General features: G+C 43.0%; 1 protein-coding gene across 3 annotated transcripts in view; it reads left to right on the top strand.

Moving 5' to 3' along the window:
• The window catches only part of KHDRBS3 (KH RNA binding domain containing, signal transduction associated 3), a 205368-nt gene that overhangs the window by 112616 nt on the left and 71359 nt on the right, over positions 1 to 21393 (top strand). For all 3 annotated transcript variants that reach the window (XR_007355434.2, XM_048841719.2, XM_048841720.2), the window contains exon 6: positions 12950 to 13142. Coding sequence is in view for 2 of the 3 variants with exons in the window: in XM_048841719.2 (XP_048697676.1) it covers positions 12950 to 13142 (193 nt within the window). In the remaining variant the exon portion in view is untranslated. The remainder of the gene's footprint in view (positions 1 to 12949; positions 13143 to 21393) is intronic.

Genomic DNA, 21393 nt, shown 5'->3' with positions numbered 1-21393 from the left:
GACCAGGGAGCGTATCTACAAGGCCTTTAGGAAAGTCTGAACCTATTCCTCTCCTGTCTCCACCTCTCACACAATCAGTCTAAGCACAAAGGTCAAAACCATAACACTTTTAAAAATCCAAATGTAAAGTCACTTCAGTCTTCCTTTCCTGCCAAACAATACCCAGTATATATTTTTAAAACTATTGATGTTTTTAACTTTTCCTTCCAGTGGAAGAAATTGAGAAGGAAACTTAAATGACCGACACTAGTCTTTCTTTATTCTTAACGGCACTGAGATACCAAAGCTAAGAAAATCTATGAGCAAAATTGATTGGAAGGGAGAGCGCAGAGAAAAATGTGAATGAAAAATGGGAGCTCTTTAAGAAGAGTTAATTGGATGGCCAAAAGCCATCAAGAAAGAGGACAAAGTTAGCTAAAAGCCCATCATGGTTCAGTAGTAAAACAAAGTCAGCGACTAGAAATAAAAAAACCCAAATATAAAACTTGGGGCAAAAAGAGAAATAGAGAGTAATCAGTATAAAATGGAAGTTATGAAATGTAGAAAACTGATAAGAGAAGCTAAAGACAAAAGGGAAAAATCCATGACTAGCCAGGCTAAGGGTAATATGGTTTGTTTGTTTGTTTTTTAAAAAAGTATATTAGGACAAAAGAAATCCCAGGCATATCATAGGCCCATTACTAGATGGGAGTGATAAAATTTTGAATATTGCAGAAAAGACAGATGGTCAATAAATATTTCTGGTATCTTTTTGGAAATAAGCAGGATGATGTACTTACATGAGGATGATGAAATATTTTTCTGGTCCATTAGTAAGAGCATGTTAAATAATATCTACTAGTGATAAATATTTTTAAGTCCTCAGCAGCAGCCCCACATAACTTGCATCCAAAAGTCCTAAAAGAGTTGGCTGAGGATTTTTGGCCTCCTGAAGTTAATTTTTAATAAATCTTGGAATGCTGGCAAGAAGACTGGAAGAGTGCTAATGTTGTGCCTATATTCAAAAAGGGCAGGTTGGATGACTCAGATAACTATAGGCCTGTTAGTAGAGTGGTAAATGATAAGAGTGTGTGATCTAGATTGAATGGCCCACAGTTTTACCAAGCAAACTAAATGCATTTTAATACAGGTACATACAAAGTAATACATCTAGGAACATGGAATTCAGGCCATAGCTACAAAATGGAAAGTCTGTATCCTGAAAAGCAGTGTCTTTAAAAAGGATTTTGGAGTCCGAATGGACAAGCAATTCAACATAAGCTGTGGGGAAAGAAGCATAATATGATCCTTGGATGTATATACATGGAAGTAGTGAGTAGGAATAAGGAGGTGATTTTACTTCTGTGAAGGGCAGTGGTTCTCAACACGTGGCCTGCGGGCTGCTTGCCGCCGAATTAGCGCTCAGCTGTGGCTCAGCTGTTTGCTTTATTTTTTTAAAAAAAAAGGGTTGCTGCTTCCCGGTCCCAGCAGGAGTGGAGGCGGCTGAGGGGGGAGACGGCGCCATGGAGCCCTGCAGAAGTGCTCCCTTCCAGGAGGGAAGGTGAAGCAGCTCGCTGTGGTGGGGGAGGAGCTCCCACACTGCAGTGACACACTGTAGGGTTGCCAGGGTGGGGGGAGGCACTCGGTCATCAATCCACACCGGGGCAATGCTCCCCACCCCCAATTTCTGCGAGCACTGAGCAGGGCTTGCTCTGCTCACCCTGTCACGGGGGACGGAGGTTCTGTCCTTCCCAACCTATGCCAGGTTACTCAGTGCCTTCCCTCAACTGAGCTGGCAGCTCCGGGATGCTGACTCCGGGGTCCTAGTACCCATCGTCATCCTCATCTATGCGTGCTGGGTCCTGTTTCTGTACAGTGATGAGTGCCCGTGTGGGGAAGAGCAAGGCAGTGGGGAAGGATGAGGGATGGGGTAGGGCAGGGGGAAGAGAAGGGGATGAGGGAATGGGGCAGGAAGGAGGAGGCAGGGGACTGTGTGGAGAGGAAAGGGGATGGGGTGGGCAGAGGACAGTGAGGAAAAGAAACGGAGTAGGGGGATGGGCTAGAGGGGAGAAAAGAGGATGACCGAGTGCCATCGCTGAGGGAACGCTGCCTCGTTGCTTCTGGTTATCTGTGCCAGAGGCATCTGGAGAAATGGGGAGGAGGTACGTGTTTTCTCTCCCCACGCACACTCTAGCAACAGCTACATGTAACCTCTGCGGGGGATGACCATGCTCCAAGTTGGAGCGCGCTCTGGACTGCCTGCAACAGACAGCGCCCGTCAGCCTGTCCCCTGCTGGCCATATCCAGTTCCAGAACTCACAGCCAGAGCAGGAGGCTGCCCTATAAGTCCTGTCGCAGGGTGGAGAGCTGATGTGGGGGGTAAATTTGTTGTGTGGGCGGCTTCTCATGGCTTGGTTGGTGGGATCACCTCTGCCCCTGACTGTTTAGGTGCAGGTATCGAGGGATGTGCCCTACTGGCCAGCCACAGCAGGCAGGGTTGTATAAATATTGTGTGGATGCAGCCCACATAACATATAGAGAACTGCATATGCGGCCCACAATAGTAAATAGGTTGAGAACCACTGGTGTATGGTATTGGTGGGACAATACTGGAATGTTCTGTACAGTTGGGGTTTAATACGGATGTTGAAAAATTGGTGAGGATGCCCAAAATGATTTGAGGGTTGGAGAAATGGCCTAACAATGAGAGACTTAAAGAGCTCAATCTGTTTAGCTATGAAAAAGAAGGTTGGAGAGGTGACTTGGTTACAGTGTATAAGTACCTTTTATGGGAAGAAAATACAGCATCCTAAAAGGCTCTTTAACGTAGCAAAGAAAGGAGTAACAAGCCAGACAAATTCAAAGTGGAAATTAGGCTCAGATTTTTATTGATGAGGTTGATAAATAATTGGAACAAACTAACAAGGGAAATGGTAATTTCTCCATCTCTTGATGTCTTTGAATCAAGACTGGATGCCTTTCTGGAAGTTCTAAGATATACTTTAGTCAAACACAAGTTATTGGACTCAATATAGGTATAGCTGAGTGAAACATAATGGCCTATGATTAAGGCTGCATGCCTGTCACAGAAGTCACAGATGTGGCTGACATTGTCTCTGCAGCTCTTAGGTGGAGGGGCCAGGGCTGCCCCCGCAGCTCCTATTGGCTGTGATTCGCAGCCAATGGGAGCTGTAGAGCTAGTGCTCATGGCGGGGGCAGTGCACAGAGCCCCCTGGCCTTTCCTCCCCATAGGAGCTGCAGGGATACACCGGACGCTTCTAGAGATCCATGCGGAGCCGGGTAGGGAGCCTGCCAGCCCCACCAATCCTGCTCCCCCCAGCACCAGCGGGGATCCTGGGCCACCCCTCCAGCACCTGAGCCACCTTCCCAAAGCACCCATGGCCCTCCAGCCCAAGTTTTAGTCAAGGATATATAGTACAAGTCATGGGCCGTGAATTTTTGGGTACTGCCCATGACCTGTCCAAGACTTTTACTAAAAATACCTATGACTAAAACGTAGCCTTACATATGATACACAGGAGGTTGCACTAGGTGATCAGGTTTGAGAAACCCTGACCTAACAGTCTCTTTGGCATTAAACTCTATGAATCCAAAAAAGCCACAGTGATGGGTACAGTAGAAGTGAAATACACAGCTCATTAAGAGAAAGTGCTGTCAAACACCAAACAAAGAATTCCACTCTCATAAGAAATTTGATTTGGTTTTACTTCCCAGTAGGTCAGAAAGTACATATCTCTGAGATTTCTGAAGAAGGGGAAACGTTTTCATCCTTTTTAGATCAGGTTGATTCTGAGGACGCCTTGCTGAAGTATTTTAATGCCAAGAACATCAGCCACTTAAGTGATTTGCAAACAGAAAAAAAAAAAGACTTCTTTTGCTTTTTTGATGTAGATGGGACTTCAAAGTTTGTTCCAAAGAAAAATTCGAGCCTTCACATTAATCAAGTAGTGTACCTGGCTTTTTCCTGCTTCAACCGAAAATGTGACAAAGAAATGATCCCGTATTCATCTCAGCTTGTCTGAGCCCTTAAATTTTACCTGAAAATGATTGAATAAGTCCGATCAACTAGATTGTTTCAGAAAGAGGAGTTAATCTCCTTTTCTTGGTTTGGTTAAGCACAAAATGTCTAAGGAGTTTTTTCACCAGGTTCCTTGCGCGGATTGGCCCTAGGGACCAGCCCAGGCCTTTATCCTCACTTGGCCTCTGGTCTCTGACATCTGGGTATTCCAGGTGTAAAGTCTCAGCCCATTGTCTGAGCCTGAGACAATCCACCCCTTCCAGGGTTGTCAACAAACACAAAAAAGGAACTCAAATGAATTGTCCCCCAGGTGTGGTAAGGCTCCCTTTCTTCAGAGGGCTTCTGGTAGGCTGTGGCCCCAGAAGTTTTGGCTAACAGTAAGCTGGCTGTTTCTTTTTGAAACCTGAGAGCACAGTTGAAAATGACATCTGAAGAATGGGCTGTGCTTCTTGAAAATGATAAATTAGAGATATCCAGGGCTGTGGGAGGACTCTACATATAGATCAGAGTATGATATCAGAATAGATCATGTAGTCTGACCTTCTGTAAATCCCAGACCATTACATTTCACCCAGTTACCCCTGTATTGAACCCAATATTTTGTTTAAGTAAAGCATATCTATTTCCAGAAAGGCATCGATTCTTAATTTTAAAGACGTCAAGACATGGAGCATTTACCATTTCCATGTATCAGGTGTGAACTCCCTTGTAACATGAACATGTAAGACATACTGATTTTTCAGCTTGGAACTGCAAAAGTGGCAGTAATTCCAGAATGTGGGCAAGGTAGAATGGCTTGGTAGGATTGGATATTTTGAACTAGGGGTTTTTAATTGGATAAGGAACTATTGGAAGAGCTCCTGTGTGCCAGATAATCTTGCACTCATTTTAACTGACATGCATTAGAAATTATGCAGGGAAGGATTTATCCCTCTTAGTGCTTTGGGAGTGGATATGCCGCTTTGAATTAATTAAGCAAGGTTTGACTATTATGAATCTAATTCATAATATTAAATAGAACACATTGACAAAACTTCTGGCTTAAAGCTATTTGTAATAATGGCATGGCAGCTGGCAATAGTTTAACAATGGTTGTCCATATTTTATTCCCATAATGGGATTTCAATGGTTATATTAAAAGTTAGTGCATCTGTGCTATTATTTCTCATGAAAATAGCATCTTGTGATATCAGGAGATGCTGTACTGAGATTTCAGTTATAAATTTAATCTGTAATGGTTTAACAGCACAGTTCAGTAATGCACAACAATTTAGGCCTGGAAGTAAATAGTAATAGTCATAGGTGTCAACAATTGAGAATTATTAATAGGAATATTTGTAGGGGGTAAATAGGGTACACTTTTAATTCATTGGAATACATGGATTTTTTTGCGGTACAGAAGAAGTAAATTGTAAAAATTAGGACTTTCCCTCCTAAATAGCCAGTTGGCATCTATTGCAGCCAGTTAAAACAGAAGGAGATGTTTAGGTTGGATCTATTCATTTCATTTCTCTCATTGTATGGGTAGAGTATTCTTTATCCAGGCCTATATGTTCCTGGTGGCAGATTCTTGCCGAGAACAGTTTCTAAAAAGAGCCAGTGCAGATTTGAAAAAGGAAGGGCAATATACATCTGGAATTGATCCTATCAAATAAAGTGTTTCAAGAAAATCAGAGTAGTTGCCAAAGCTATCTGCCTCAATTAGAAAAGGGCTAAATTCCTCCAGGAGACTAAAGAAAAAAAGAAAAAGGTGAAGGTAATCTTAAATGCACTGAAAAAATCTCATTTGTGAGAAGCAAATACTTCAGACAAAACAGTTTATCCTCTAGTGCATAAAGAAGCTGAGAAGAATTGGAACAAAATAAAACTGCATCTTTCCCCTTTTTTGCTGCTGCTGCTTGGCAACGAACATACTCCTTTTCAGCTGATGAAACATAGACTGGGATGGTCCTAGTTTTATTTCCTCTCTAACCCTAGTAAGGTATATAACATGGTGCTGAGAGAGAGACTAGATTTACTTGTTTCAGAGTAACAGCCGTGTTAGTCTGTATTCGCAAAAAGAAAAGGAGTACTTGTGGCACCTTAGAGACTAACCAATTTATTTGAGCATGAGCTTGGATTTACTTGGAAAGACATTCTGAGCATTAGAAATACTCTTCATACAAAAAGTGGGGGTGGGGAGTAATAAGTATAAAAATAAGTCTTTATATGGTACTATTCCTTCTTTTTGTGTCTGTATCCGATTAAGGATCTTTTTGCTTTCTATTGTTCATATAATTTAATGGTACTTTGAATACTACTTAGAATCTGTGCTGTAGCTGCCTTTCAATATTTTGTACAAAAAATCCAACTCTTCCTCAATATGTTTAATGATGATGTCAGTTTAAAAAGTTACTGAATTGTATAAACGGATAGAACTAGTCTGTGACCTTCAACACAATTTTGAAAGTAATACTTTTCCCCATTTTTCATTACCCTTCAAATCTAGTAAAACAAAATAGGAAATATAGTCAAGAAACAATAATATGTAAAGAATAAGGTTCCCACAAAAATGGTTCCCAGAAGAGGTTTCTTTTCAATTAACATAATAATGAAGATGCTAGTTTCTTTCTGTTTGTCACACTTTCACATATGATGCAGCGTGATGAGTGTTAAATGACAATCCTGTATCCAGCGTATATGGTTTTATATAAGAACATGTTCTTTTTCACATGATGGTCCTTATTGTATTCCACTGAGGATTTACACATGTGCCCAGAACTGGAGATTTTGAAAGTAGTAGTGACTGTTGATCCATGCATACGCACTTGGTTCACTTCATGGTTTCATCCAAGGTGATAAAGGGTGGGACAGACTGACCATGTCTCCAGTTTCTTCTCACTGCCTCATGGTCCAGGTCAGAACTATTAGTGTCCTTTTGTGTGTGATGCACTTATTAACAATATAGTTGTACATAGTTTAGAGTATTTTACTGTTTTTACATTTTTATAGTTGTTTTGGTTGTTTACTAGATTTAGGAGTAGAATTGGGGCTACTTTGGGGGATTTGTTTCCAAGTAAATACCCCCACACACACACCCCTCTACCCACATGTCGGTACTGGACAATGCCAAAGACCCCAGGCTTTAAAATCTGCATCTCCTGCCCATGTTCCTTGTTGGTCAGCAGCAAACATCAACACTGCCTCTACTGTTTGGGAGAAGTCAATATTTCATCCAGGTGCAGTATCTTCCAGGCCTTCCTCAGCCATATCCAAGAAGGCCGGGCTCTCAGCCACCTCTGGAAGCACCTCGTGGAAGTTGCCATGAGACCTCATTCAGACCCCCATACATCAGCCTGAAGCAGCGAGGAGTGCACCTCCCACTATGGAGTCCAAGTCCAGCACCAGTGGTACCACCACTATGGACCCCACCATCCTCCTCTCTAGACACCATGGAGTCACTCATTTCCTGCACCGTGGGGCCCACAACATCCTCCAGATTCTGTCATGCTGGCCCTATTGGGGATCCTGGCCCCAATACCTACTCTCAGAACCTGTCCATTCCATCAGAGAAATATTGTCTATTTCACCATCTTGGGTGCCTTTGAGTAGACACTTGGAACCGATGGCACAAGAAGAGCTGCTCAATCCGGTTCACACAGTACTGCTGGAGCAGGAGAGATTCCCATTGTCCTCACGTGATGCGAAAGTGGCTTCAACATCGCTTGATGACTACCGCCAATTCCAGGATCTTCTGCACAGAATGGCAGGAGAGATGCAGATTCCCTTGGCAAGGGCCATAAAAGGCAATAAGAAGAGGTTCTTTAAATACATTAGGAGGAAGAGAAAGACAAAGGAAAGTGTAGGTCCTCTACTTAGCTGGGAAGGAGAGCTAATAACTGTTGACATCAAGAAAGCTGAAGTTTGTAATGCCTATTTTGCTTCTGTCTTCACTAAAAAAAGCTGATGATGAGATACTCAACACAATTAATTAATATTGTCAACCAGGGGAAAGGAATGCAAGCAAAAATAGGGAGAGAATATTGATGAATAAATAATATTTAGATAAGTTAGATGTATTCAAGTCAACAGGGCCTGATGAAATTCATCCAAGGGTATTTGTTTCAGCTACTTTCTTAATCTTGTTATCAATTATCTTTGAGAACTCCTGGAGGACAGAAGACTGGAGAAGGGTAAACATAGAACCTCAGAGATACGAACACCAGAGTTATGGACTGACCAGTCAACCGGATACCATGTGAAACCAGAAGTAACCAAATAGGCAGCAGCAGAGATAAAAAAAAAAAAGCAAGTGCTGTACTATGCCTGTATTGCATCTTAAAGGTAGGCACATCTGGGCTTCCTGTTCCCACCCCCACCCACAGGATAGCCACTTACAGCAAGAAGCTGGGGCTGCCAGCCCAAGGCAGCTGGAGCTTTCATCCCCTCCAGGAGGGGAAAAACGCAAATTCACACGCACACCCTGCCCGGAGGGGGATAAGCTTGCAAACTCATGCTGGGGCTGAGTAGGGTGCTCAGCTGCTGTATCTGGAGCCGGAACTGCACTTTTTTTTTTCAGAATTACAACATTTCAGAGTTACGGACAACCTCCAATCCCGAGGTGTCCATAACTCTGAGGTTCTATTGTATCTTTAAAAAGAGGAACAAGGAAGATCTGGGGAATTATAGGCCAGTCAGCCTAACTTCAATATCTGGAAAGATACTGGAGCAAATTATTAAACAATCTGTTTGTAAGCACCTGAAGGGTAATAAAAGGTTATAAGGAATCATCATGGATTTGTCAAGAACAAATCATGCCACATCACCTTAATTTCCTTTGGTAGGATTACTGACCTAGTGGATAGGGTGGATACAATAGATGTGATATACCTTGATTTTAGTAAGGCTTTTGCACAGCACTGCATGACATTCTAATAAGCAAACTAGGGAAATGTGGTCTCGATGAAATTATTGTAAGGTGGGTGCAGAAGTGGTTGAAAGACAGTACTCAAAGAGGAATTATCAATTGTTCGCTGTCAAATTGGGAGGACATATCTAGTGGGGTCCCACAGGGGTCGGTCCTGGGTCCATACTATTTAATATTTTCATTAATTACTTGGATCGTGGAGTAGAGAGAATGCTTATAAAATTTGCAGATGACACCAAGCTGAGAGGGGTTGCAAGCACTTTGGAGGACTGGTTTGAAATTCAAAATGACCTTGACAAATTGGAGAGTCGGTCTGAATCCAGCAAGATGAAATTCAATAAATACAAGCCCAGAGTGCTTCACTTAGGAAGGAAAAATCAAATGCACACCTACAAAATGGGGAATAACTGGCTAGGTAGTACTGCTGACAAAGGTCTGGGGTTTATAGTGACCACAAACTGAATGAATCATCAATGTGATGCAGCTGTCAAAAAGGGCTAGTATGATTCTGGGGGGTGTATTAACAGGAATGTTGTATGTAAGCAGCAGGATGTAATTGTCCCACTCTGCTCAGCACTGGTGAGGCCTCAGCTGGAGTACTGTGTCCTTTTTTGGGCACCACAATTTAGAAAGGATGTGGACACATTGGCTAAGAGTCTAGAGGAGAGCAACAAAAATGATAAAAGGTTTAGAAAAGGTTTACTGACTTGTAAGGAAAGGTTGAAAAAACTGGGCATGTTTAGTCTTAAGGAGACCGAGGAGCAACCTGTTAAGTCTTCCAATATGTTTTACGGTCTGTTATAAAGACAATAGTGATCAATTGTTTCCATGTGCACTGAAGGTAGGACAAGAAGTAATGGGCTTGATCTGCAGCAAGGGAGATTTAGGTTAGGGATTGGGAAACACTTTCTAACTATAAGAGTAGTTAAGCTCTGGAATAGGCTTCCAAGGAAAGTTGTGGCGTCCCTATCATTTTAAGCTTTTAAAAACAAGTTGAACGAACACCTGAAAGGGATGGTCTAGGCTCACTTGTTCCTGCCACAGTGCAGGGGGCTGAACTTGATGACTTCTCTAGGTCACATTTCTATGACTCTATGAAGGAGAGATTAGAGAGATAGAAGCAGAACCACGGGAGTCCAGAGTCACAGAACCCAAGGAAGGACAAAATTTCAAGAACATGGTCAGCTGCATGGAATGTGGCTGACAGTATTCCATCCTTATCTTCCTTGACCTGAGTCTTTTCTGGCTAGGAAAAGGTCATTAGAAACTTTGCTGAGAGCTGTTTCGGTTGAATGCAAGGGGCAAAAGCCAGATTGAAGAGGGTCTAGGATTGAACTGGAGGAGAGGAACTCCAGATAGTGATTGTAGACAGCATGTTCAATGAACTTAGACATGAAAGGGAGCTAGAGTGGTAAACTGGAGAGGCAAGTAGGTTCAAGGATGGGGTTTTTAAACTTTGAGAGATTAAAGCGTGCTTGTATTGTGAAGGGAAAGAACAAGAGCAAAGTGAGAGGTTAATGAGAAAAGCGATGGGAGGGATGAGTGTGCATGTGAGGCAGATGGGATAAGATCATTGGTGTAAGTGGAGAGGTTTAGAGAAGAGCAGGGGAGAAATTTCTGTGTCTGTGACCAGGGAGAGTCAGTCTGGAGGGGAAAGGAAGGCAAGCCCAAGGGAGGGAATTCATGATCTCATGCCAGCTCTGTAACAGCTGTAGAATTTGGTCAATGAATAAACTTTTTAGATAGTTTACTTTCTCGTGAAAGAATCCTCTTTTATTTTGTGTTTTCCCCTCCCCATCCTCCACTTCCCTGCATGTATCTGCCTGGTCTCTTGCACCCCTGACTACTTCTCTCTGCTGAAGTACGTCATTAAGGAAATTTCTGGGTTTGGCACTGCAGCTGGCTCTTGGTCTATATCTGCTGATATCTCCTGGCACTGACCCTTCTGGTGACGTGAAGCTCTTCTCCCTTTCTTTGCATCTCTTAGTGGAAAGTGCTAGGTTTACTGTTTCTCCTTTAAAGCTGCTTCTGCAAACCCTGTAGAAGCAGCTATAAAGTAAGAGCTTCAGCTAGCAGCTTGTGACCAGTAAGTACTCAGCAGACCACACCAGTTAATCATACTGTTCATTGTACTGTTCAAAATATTTTGCCCTTTGCTATTTTGATTAATTATTATGAGTAATTGCATATGTATCTACTCTGATTATGATCAAACTTTGCACTTCTAAGTTTCTCAGCCAGTGCCACAATTTTTCATACATTAATATATTCAGCTGTGATGTAAGACAATATTAAAACAGTTGTACAGATAAGAAAAATAAGGTGCAGAGTGGTTCTGTGGTTTAATCAGGGTTACACAGGAAGTGTGTATAGATCCCAGATCATCAATATGTTATCCACAAGACAAGTCTGACCCTCATTATTTTATATCATATCAGATGAGTCGAAACATTTCTGCCCAAGTCAGACTTGTCTAGAATCTATTCTCTCTAATAGTCAGGTTGTAATTGCAAGGGTCACTCTTGCTCCTCTACTTCTTTTGGGATGAATTACTTTTCTACTTTTGGTAGAGAATGCAGTGTATTGTTCTGTTGATGTTACTCTAGATGTATTATAAGATGTTGGCAGTAGATAAGTGAATCAGAATACCAAGTGCACATTTTAAATCCTTTATGTGGAAGAAATAAGCTGTTTGTCTAGGTCTTTCTGCTAGCATTTCAAAGGTCAACCATCATCAATTTTAATACACAAGCTAAGCAAAGAAGGTAGTAGTTTGGTAGCTAACCACTATCTTTTTTTTTTTTTTTTTACATTTAAGAGACATATAGATTTTTATATAGGTTTTTCCTCACCTCCCCCCCTCCCGCATCATATCCTCAGATATAAATTCTGTAGAACAAGAAAAGGGGGTTGACTAAAACTTGTGTGTAGGGTAAGTACTTCTGAAGAATTGACTTACTATCTATATTTCACACCTATCGATTGTTTTATCCAGCACAATCATAACATCTTTACCTTCAGCAACTATGCTTTTCTGTTGGATTTTATCCTACAATGGAGAAGGTTTTATTTGCCACAGAAGTGCAGCTTCTGTGTCAGCGGCTACACTTCTGTGACAAAGCTCTGGGTAACTTCTCCCCACCCTCATTCACTACACTTGAACAATTAAAAACATGCCAGACACTAAATCATAAAGCAAAGAAATGAAAAGGTAAGCCACCAAGCAGTACATAACTGTACTCCTTCACACACCAGCACACAGCTTACCGCTATCATAAACCACACACGTGGGTAAGTGTATTCTCTAATGTAACCACTCCTCGTACCCCAAAGGCTTTTTAGGTTAAAGCCAGCACCTTGAACTCCGCCTGGAATTTTATATATGAATCTTATAAAGCTCTTGAAGTAGGGCATTTATATGTTCTCTGTTTGAAACACTGATAAGTGGCTGTATTTTGCAAATTCAATGTGTTTCTGTAGCTCTCACCACAGCACAAGTGTACAGCTATGCTATATATTTTAATGTAGTTTCCATAGGGCCAGAAAGGGAAGAAAATCAACTGCTGTTCCCACCCAGTCTCTCCTTTCACCATGTTCCATGAACCATGCAGAGACATCTTTACAGGGTCTGAAGGGAGATGGGTTTGATTTCTCTGTGCATGGATCTAAGGGACATGATATAACCAATAATAATCCTTTATTTCTGCCTGACTGATTACTATAATTTCACTAGGAGGCTTCTACATACACTATGAACAGAAACTTTCACAAGACATTAGTGAAAAATCACCTAAGTGCAACTTGTGCCTTTGGTATTACTGTCATACTAAGCATAACTGAATCAAAATGTGAAATACAAACGCCAAACTCTAAATCGCCTCTTTTGTAAAGAACCTTTAAACATTCTTAGCTAGCTGTAGCAGTGATAACTGGAGCAAAATTGAGAAGTTACTGGGAGAAACCTTGCAGAGGGAAAACCAGGAGTACGAATATTGTATTTAATAGAATTATCATCTTGTTTATAGGGGCCGTGGAGGAGTGCCACCCCCACCAGCAGGTGTACCAAGAGGGGCACCAGCTCCCAGGGGAGTACCTCCCAGTAGAGGTCCAGTCAGTCGTGGTCGTGGACTTCTAGCCCCCCGAGCAAGAGGAGTACCTCCACCTGCAGGCTACCGGCCTCTGCCACCACCTCCAGCACAGGAAACATATGGAGAATATGTAAGTGAAACCTTTCATGGAGCTGTTGGCCACCACCAAGCATAATCTTCATTACTCTTGTAACAGAAGATTGTGACTATCATTTTAGAATTCAGTAGAAAGTCTTTATTCTGCACTTTGCTGAACCCCACACCTGAAATCTGCACCAGATTTGGTGGTCTCAGCATTTTTACAAAGATTTAACAGTGTACTGGATACCACATTCTTAAATTTTAGTGTCTTTACAAAATACTCTATTACACTTCGCTATCGTACCTTAAGATATAAATAAATCTAACCTGCAGTTGACAAATGAATAAAGTAGTTCCTTTAATGAATTACCCTGCTTTTTTCTTGTTCTTACTAACTTATAACACTCAAAACTATGTAATGGGTCAGTTGTCTAGTTGTAAATATGAATTAAACTTGAATAAGCTTTAAGAAGAATGTTAAATTATAGGTTCCAATGAAAGTGGTTTAAAAACCATGCAGTCAGCCATATACTACTTTTTCCTTATTTATAGGAATCACATTGTGTTATGTCTAAGCAGTTGAAAAACTTCCATATGTTGAAAATATAATATAAAAACCTTATATGAGAATCATAGAATCATAGAATATCAGGGTTGGAAGGGACCTCAGGAGGTCATCTAGTCCAACCCCCTGCTCGAAGCAGGACCAATCCCCAATTAAATCATCCCAGCCAGGACTTTGTCAAGCCTGACCTTAAAAACTTCTAAGGAAGGAGATTCTACCACCTCCCTAGGTAACGCATTCCAGTGTTTCACCACCCTCCTAGTGAAAAAGTTTTTCCTAATATCCAACCTAAACCTCCCCCACTGCAACTTGAGACCATTACTCCTTGTCCTGTCATCTTCTACCACTGAGAATAGTTTAGAACCATCCTCTTTGGAACCACCTCTCAGGTAGTGGAAAGCAGCTATCAAATCCCCCCTCATTCTTCTCTTCTGCAGACTAAACAATCCCAGTTCCCTCAGCCTCTCCTCATAACACATGTGTTCCAGACCCCTAATCATTTTTGTTGCCCTTCGCTGGACTCTCTCCAATTTTTCCACATCCTTCTTGTAGTGTGGGGCCCAAAACTGGACACTGTACTTCAGATGAGGCCTCACCAATGTCGAATAGAGGGGAATGATCACGTCCCTCAATCTGCTGGCAATGCCCCTACTTATACGTCCCAAAATGCCATTGGCCTTCTTGGCAACAAGGGCACACTGTTGACTCATATCCAGCTTCTCGTCCACTGTCACCCCTAGGTCCTTTTCCGCAGAACTGCTGCCTAGCCATTCTGTCCCTAGAATGTAGCGGTGCATTGGATTCTTCCATCCTAAGTGCAGGGTCCTGCATTTATCCTTGTTGAACCTCATCAGATTTCTTTTGGTCCAATCCTCCAATTTGTCTAGGTCCCTCTGTATCCTCTCCCAACCTGCCACCATACCTACCACTCGTCCTAGTTCAGTATCATCTGCGAATTTGCTGAGAGTGCAATCCAGACCATCCTCCAGATCATTTATGAAGATATTCAACAAAACCGGCCCCAGGACCGACCCTTGGGGCACTCCACTTGATACCGGCTGCCATCTAGACATGGAGCCATTGATCACTACCCGTTGAGCCCGACAATCTAGCCAACTTTCTACCCACCTTATAGTGCATTCATCCAGCCCATACTACTTTAACTTGCTGACAAGAATACTGTGGGAGACGGTGTCAAAAGCTTTGCTAAAGTCAAGAAACGATACATCCACTGCTTTCCCTTCTTCCACAGAACCAGTAATCTCATCATAGAAGGCGATTAGATTAGTCAGGCATGACCTTCCCTTGGTGAATCCATGCTGACTGTTCCTGATCACTTTCCTCTCATGTAAGTGCTTCAGGATTGATTCCTTGAGGACCTGCTCCATGGTTTTTTCTAGGGACTGAGGTGAGGCTGACCTGCCTGTAGTTCCTAGGATCCTCCTCCTTCCCTTTTTTAACGATGGGCACTACATTAGCGTTTTTCCAGTTGTCCGGGTCTTCCCCTGATGGCCATGAGTTTTCAAAGATAATGGCCAATGGCTCTGCAATCACAGCCGCCAGCTCCTTTAGCACTCTCGGATGCAACGCATCCGGCCCCATGGACTTGTGCACATCCAGCTTTTCTAAATAGTCCCTAACCACTTCTTTCTCCACAGAAGGCTGGCCACCTACTCCCCATGCTGTGTTGCCCAGCGCAGCAGTCTTGGAGCTGACCTTGTTCGTGAAGACAGAGGTAAAAAAAGCACTGAGTACATTAGCTTTTTCCACATCCTCTGTCACTAGGTTGCCTCCCTCATTCAGTAAGGGGCCCACACTTTCCTTGGCTTTCTTCTTGTTGCCAACATACCTGAAGAAACCCTTCTTGTTACTCTTAACATCTCTTGCTAGCTGCAGCTCCAGGTGCGATTTGGCCCTCCTGATTTCATTCTTACATGCCCGAGCAACATTTTTATACTCTTCCCTGGTCATATGTCCAACCTTCCACTTCTTGTAAGCTTCTTTTTTTATGTTTAAGATCCGCAAGGATTTCATTGTTAAGCCAAGCTGGTCGCCTGCCATGTTTACTATTCTTTCGACACATCGAGATGGTTTGTCCCTGTAACCTCAATAGGGATTCTTTGAAATACAGCCAGCTCTCCTGGACTCCTTTCCCCCTCATGTTATTCCCCCAGGGGATCCTACCCATCAGTTCCCTGAGGGAGTCGAAGTCTGCTTTCCTGAAGTCCAGGGTCCGTATTCTGCTGCTTACCTTTCTTCCCTGTGTCAGGATCCTGAACTCGACCAACTCATGGTCACTGCCTCCCAGATTCCCATCCACTTTTGCTTCCCCTACTAATTCTTCCCGTTTTGTGAGCAGCAGGTCAAGAAAAGCTCTCCCCCTAGTTGGCTCCTCCAGCACTTGCACCAGGAGATTGTCCCCTACATTTTCCAAAAACTTCCTGGATTGTCTGTGCACCGCTGTAGTGCTCTCCCAGCAGATATCGGGATGATTAAAGTCACCCATGAGAACCAGGGCATGCGATCTAGTAGCTTCTGCGAGTTGCCAGAAGAAATCCTCATCCACCTGGTCCAGTGAGCAGACTCCCACCACTACATCACTCTTGTTGCTCACACTTCTAAACTTAATCCAGAGACACTCAGGTTTTTCTGCAGTTTCATACCAGAGCTCTGAGCAGTCATACTGCTCCCTTACATACAGTGCTACTCCCCCACCTTTTCTGCCCTGCCTGTCCTTCCTGAACAGTTTATAACCATCCATGACAGTACTCCAGTCATGTGACTTATCCCACCAAGTCTCTATTATTCCAATCACGTCATAATTCCTTGCCTTCACCAGGACCTCCAGTTCTCCCTGCTTGTTTCCAAGGCTTTGTGCATTTGTATATAGGCACTTGAGAGAACCTGCTGATCGCCCCTCATTCTCAGTATGAGGTAGGAGCCCTCCCCTCACAGATGTTCCTGCCTGTGCTTCCTCCCGGTATCCTGTTTGCCCACTTACCTCAGGTCTTTGTTCTCCTTCCCCCGGTGAACCTAGTTTAAAGCCCTCCTCACTAGGTTAGCCAGCCTGCTTGCAAAGATGCTCTTCCCTCTCTTCGTTAGGTGGAGCCCGTCTCTGCCCAGCACTCCTCCTTCATGGAACACCATCCCATGGTCAAAGAATCCAAAGCCTTCTCTCCGACACCACCTGCGTAGCCATTCGTTGACTTCCACGATTCGACGATCCCTACCCCGGCCTTTTCCTTCCACAGGGAGGATGGACAAGAACACCTTTGCGCCTCAAACTCCTTTATCCTTCTTCCCAGAGCCACGTAGTCAGCAGTGATCCGCTCAAGGTCATTCTTGGCAGTATCATTGGTGCCCACGTGGAGAAGCAGGAAGGGGTAGCGATCCGAGGGCTTGATGAGTCTCGGCAGTCTCTCCGTCACATCGCGAATCTTAGCCCCTGGCAAGCAGCAGACTTCTCTGTTTTCCTGGTCAGGGCGGCGGATAGATGACTCAGTCCCCCTGAGGAGAGAGTCCCCGACCACCACCACCCGCTTCCTTCTCTTGGGAGTGGTGGTCGTGGAACCCCCAACCTCAGGACGTCTCATCTCATGCCTTCCAACCAGCGGAGTCTCCTTCTGCTTTCTCCCCCGAGACGTATCATCTGGTTCACTCTCCGCAATGGTACCTGTGGAGAGAACATGAAAACGGTTACTTACCTGTGTCTGCATTGCTGGTACCCGGACATTTCCCCTTCTTCTGGAGGTCACATGTTGCCAAGCTTCTTCACTGGCTTCTTGGCTCCGCTGTGCAACCTGCTCTAAATCTTTAGAGTTTTGTGCCCATAGAAACATATCCTGACTTTTGTCCAGGAAATCCTCAGATTCTCGTATGCAACGCAGGGTCGATATCTGTTGCTCCAGACCTTCAATCTTCTCTTCCAATATGGATACTAGCTTGCACTTTGTAAGTGCAAAGTCGCTTCTGTCCTGTGGAAGAAAGACAAACATGGCACATCCAGTGCAGGTCACAATAGCACCCCCCTTCATATCACCTTCCTACTATGAGCTTTCTCAGAGAAGCTGGCAAGATGTAAGCCTCACTGGGCTCACCCCAGGCGAACTCCCAGGCAAACTCCTGCTGTGTGCTGCGCTGCTGTTCCCCGCTGCTCAGTTGGTCTGCTGCCGCTCAGCTGGTTCAGGGAGCTCTGGCTATTTTTAAACAGCCAGGCTTCCCTGAAACAAACAGACTCCCCCAGTACCCGCCCCCTGCAGGCTACCACCCAATCAGGCACTCGCTTAGGCTTTCAAACTGCCCTCCCAGCAAACACACACTCAGATACTCACTCAGCAAACACACACTCAGATACTCACCAATCCCAGACAAACTCCTGCTGTGTGCTGCTCGGCTGTTCCACGCTGCTCAGCTGGGTGATATCTGAGTTCAGGTCTAAAGGTCTGTTGCTACGAAGGCTGAGGATGTGTGTTTTATATCTCACAAGTGACCTCCCTGTAATGGGAGTCTCATATGGTCTTCCTTTGCTAGAGACAGCGTATCTGATGAATTAGATCTTCAGTCTATATCTCCCTTGCCTCCGTTTTCCTCCGCCCCCCCACCAAAAACACCCCCTCCTTTATATCACATAATCTTAAATATGTACCTGTAGTTTTCTGTAATTTTCTTAGGCCTGTGTAAAGAAAGAGAGTTGAATGTAGGCACTGGTTTAGGATCAATTGAGTGATCGACCAAAAGGATTCTTAATAGATTCATATAGTTAGCACATATGACAAAGTATGTCCTGTTGCCATACCTGATAATACCTAACTGAAGATTCATTGCCACAGGGTGAGCAATGAATGTATTTTATGATGTCTTTTAAATGTTCCTCATTAAATCTGTTCTCACAAACTATTCCCAAGGCATACTCTTCATTTCTGATGGCAATATATGTTAGAAAATAAATTGGTGTTTGTTAATTAATATATACCTATTGCCTAAAGCTGTAGCTGCATGTAGTATGGTAATAATTGGTAGGGTTGTCAATATACTGAGGTACACCTAGCTTTTAAAAGAGAATTCTTAGAAAACAATAACAAAGAAAATGAATAAGACGCACAGTAACTTTTAAATGGAAGGTTCTCCAGTACTATATCATTTGTCTTACAATAGAAAACGTTTGAACTAGAATGGAAAACCATATTTAAAACCATATTTTATACAATAGAGCCTGCTGTTTCATTTTTAACATTACAATATATTCCCAGACATAAACTGTGCTATGATGAAGTTACAGTTGATTACGTATCTGTAGCTCCAGGGTAAAAACATTAGAGAACTGTTCCATTATGCCAAAACCACAATTTACAAACCCAGGAACTTCAACATTAAGGATAAGCTTAAAAGAAATGAAAACGTATTAAGGACTAGAAATGCACAGTTAAGGCACTCAAACAGCCTTAACTCTGTCATATAGTGACACCATGCAATACAGTTGCAATTATGATTAGTACATTTTAGTGTTTGTAGTCCTATATTAGGTTAAATTGAAGATGCATCACTTTTTTTCCCTCTTGGTGCTAGTGCAGATAGAAGTAAAGGTTGGTGTTCCTTAACTGTGCATTTTGCACCCAACTTTGAATTGCAAATGTTTCTTTTTGAGATAATTACAACATCCCTGTAATGTTTTACCCTTTATTTACTGCTATATACTTAACCTTAACTCCATTGTGTTCAAGTGATTGTCCATGTGGCTTCAGCTTCTGGGTGCATATATGCCCCATGTGTGAGATTAGGTTCTTTTGACCAGCGATGTCTCCTGGGATTATGTCTGGGGCCTAGATGCCCCACCATAGGGCATAATAAAACAGAGCAGGCTCAGTCATCCCTTGGTTCCTTCTTATTACCCGTGGCAGTGAGATGTAGCTCCTGCAGTGTCTGCTTACTCTGAACACTGTGCAATTAGTTGTTAGGCTACTTTTTTATTATCATTTTAGTTAGTTAGTGTAGTTAGTTAATAGTTGTCGTAGCTTGATCACTTTGGTAAAAGACGACCCCCCCCACACACACACATTCTCTTAAATTAGGATTTTTAAATTAAATTGGGGTTAACCCTGGTACCAAGTATCTAACCAGTATGGCTGAGACTAAATCCTTGGAATTGAAAACTTATCTTTCTTGTAAGGCTGCTATACCACTCAGTGATGAGCACTCTAAGTGCCTTGTCTTTCTTGGCCAGGGACATATCCCTGATAAATGTACATTTGGCCACTCCTTTTCCAAGAGGACACAAAGCCAGGGGGGCCAGTCTCAAGCTTTTCTTTTTGGAGTGTTGGATGAGGGTCTCTTCAGAGTCTCAGGCTAAAATTCCTGCTAACCCCCCTCAGGTTTCTTTAAACAAGTGCTGTAGTGGGCCCCAGGTCTCCTCTGAGCTTCTAAGCTTATTTTTCAGAGAATGAAATCCCCTATTACTGAGTTCAGAATGGTCAAGAACTCCTCCACCTACCTGTTGTCAGAAAGGGGTAGGAGGGAGCATCACTCCCAGGGTGAACACAGACAAACATCACCTTAAAATGAGACATAAAACCCATCAAGTTTCTAGATCAACTCGTGCCCTTCAGGGAAAGGATGGTTCATAACCCATATCAGTTCCCTCTGACACCTCAGCACCAGCAACTCTCAGAGTACTTGCAGCACTGGCTGCTGCCATGGTTTGCACTTTTTCCATTACCAGCTCCTCAGTACTAATGTCTGTGCCATTGTACTCATTACCAATAGCCTCAGTGACTAGGACTCCAACATCACCTCCACAGTGCAGATGTTTCTGTCACTGACTTTCTTGGTACCAAAGACTTTCTTGGTACTGAATGATCTCAAGGTGACCACAGAACCGGAGTCACCTCTACACTCTGTATGTCTTCCACCAAAGGTTTTTCTGCCTTGGTATAGCTTACTAACACAACCATTGCACTGATGAGCTCTCCTATTCAAATAATGACTGGATTTCAGTAAAATATTAGGATGCCTGACACGTTATGTCCACCTGGTTGAGGAAGAGTGTTTATATTCTTACACATGGGTCCAGCAGCATTACATCTGACCACCTGGATTCTGGCTGGTTAACTGCCACCAAAAGAAGCTGTTCTTCCAAATGTCCAGAACATCTAGGTTAATAGTGGAAAAACTTCCACTTGACTAATTTATGTAACTAAATTGAGATTTTTCCATTTGGACAGCACAATGTCATCTGTCTTCCATGGAAACCATTGGGGTTTTTTCTGCTGTTCCGGAGTATCTAGTAGCCATAGTCCTGAATGTTTCATGTATTAGCTCCATAAGAGTACATTTACCAGCAATAACTTATCATACTCCAGTTCAGGGTCATAATATATTTTTCCATTTTACCGTTGCCAGATTCCTCAGAGGTTTCATACATGTTTCCCTTAGTCCTGTGACCTCAACACAGTGTTATGTGGCTTAATAAGATCCCCATTTGAGCCTGACCTACCTATTCTTTTTACCACCTGTCTATGAAGACTGCCTTTTTAGTAGCCATAACATCAGCTCAATTTGTAGAATAGGGGAAATTTAGGTCCTCCTGGCTGGTTCACTTTATATGGTGTTGCCTAATGGCCAGGTGACTCTCAGGCCTTACCCCAAGTTCTTATCTAATATTGTGTCTGATTTTAATTTAAAGCAGCTGATTCACCTTCCAGTTTTATTCCCTAAGCCCATTCAGACCTGGAGGAAATCA

This window comes from Caretta caretta, chromosome 2, assembly GCF_965140235.1.
Source record: "Caretta caretta isolate rCarCar2 chromosome 2, rCarCar1.hap1, whole genome shotgun sequence".
Taxonomy (NCBI): Eukaryota; Metazoa; Chordata; order Testudines; family Cheloniidae; genus Caretta; species Caretta caretta.
This window is presented reverse-complemented; position numbering and strand designations above follow the sequence as displayed.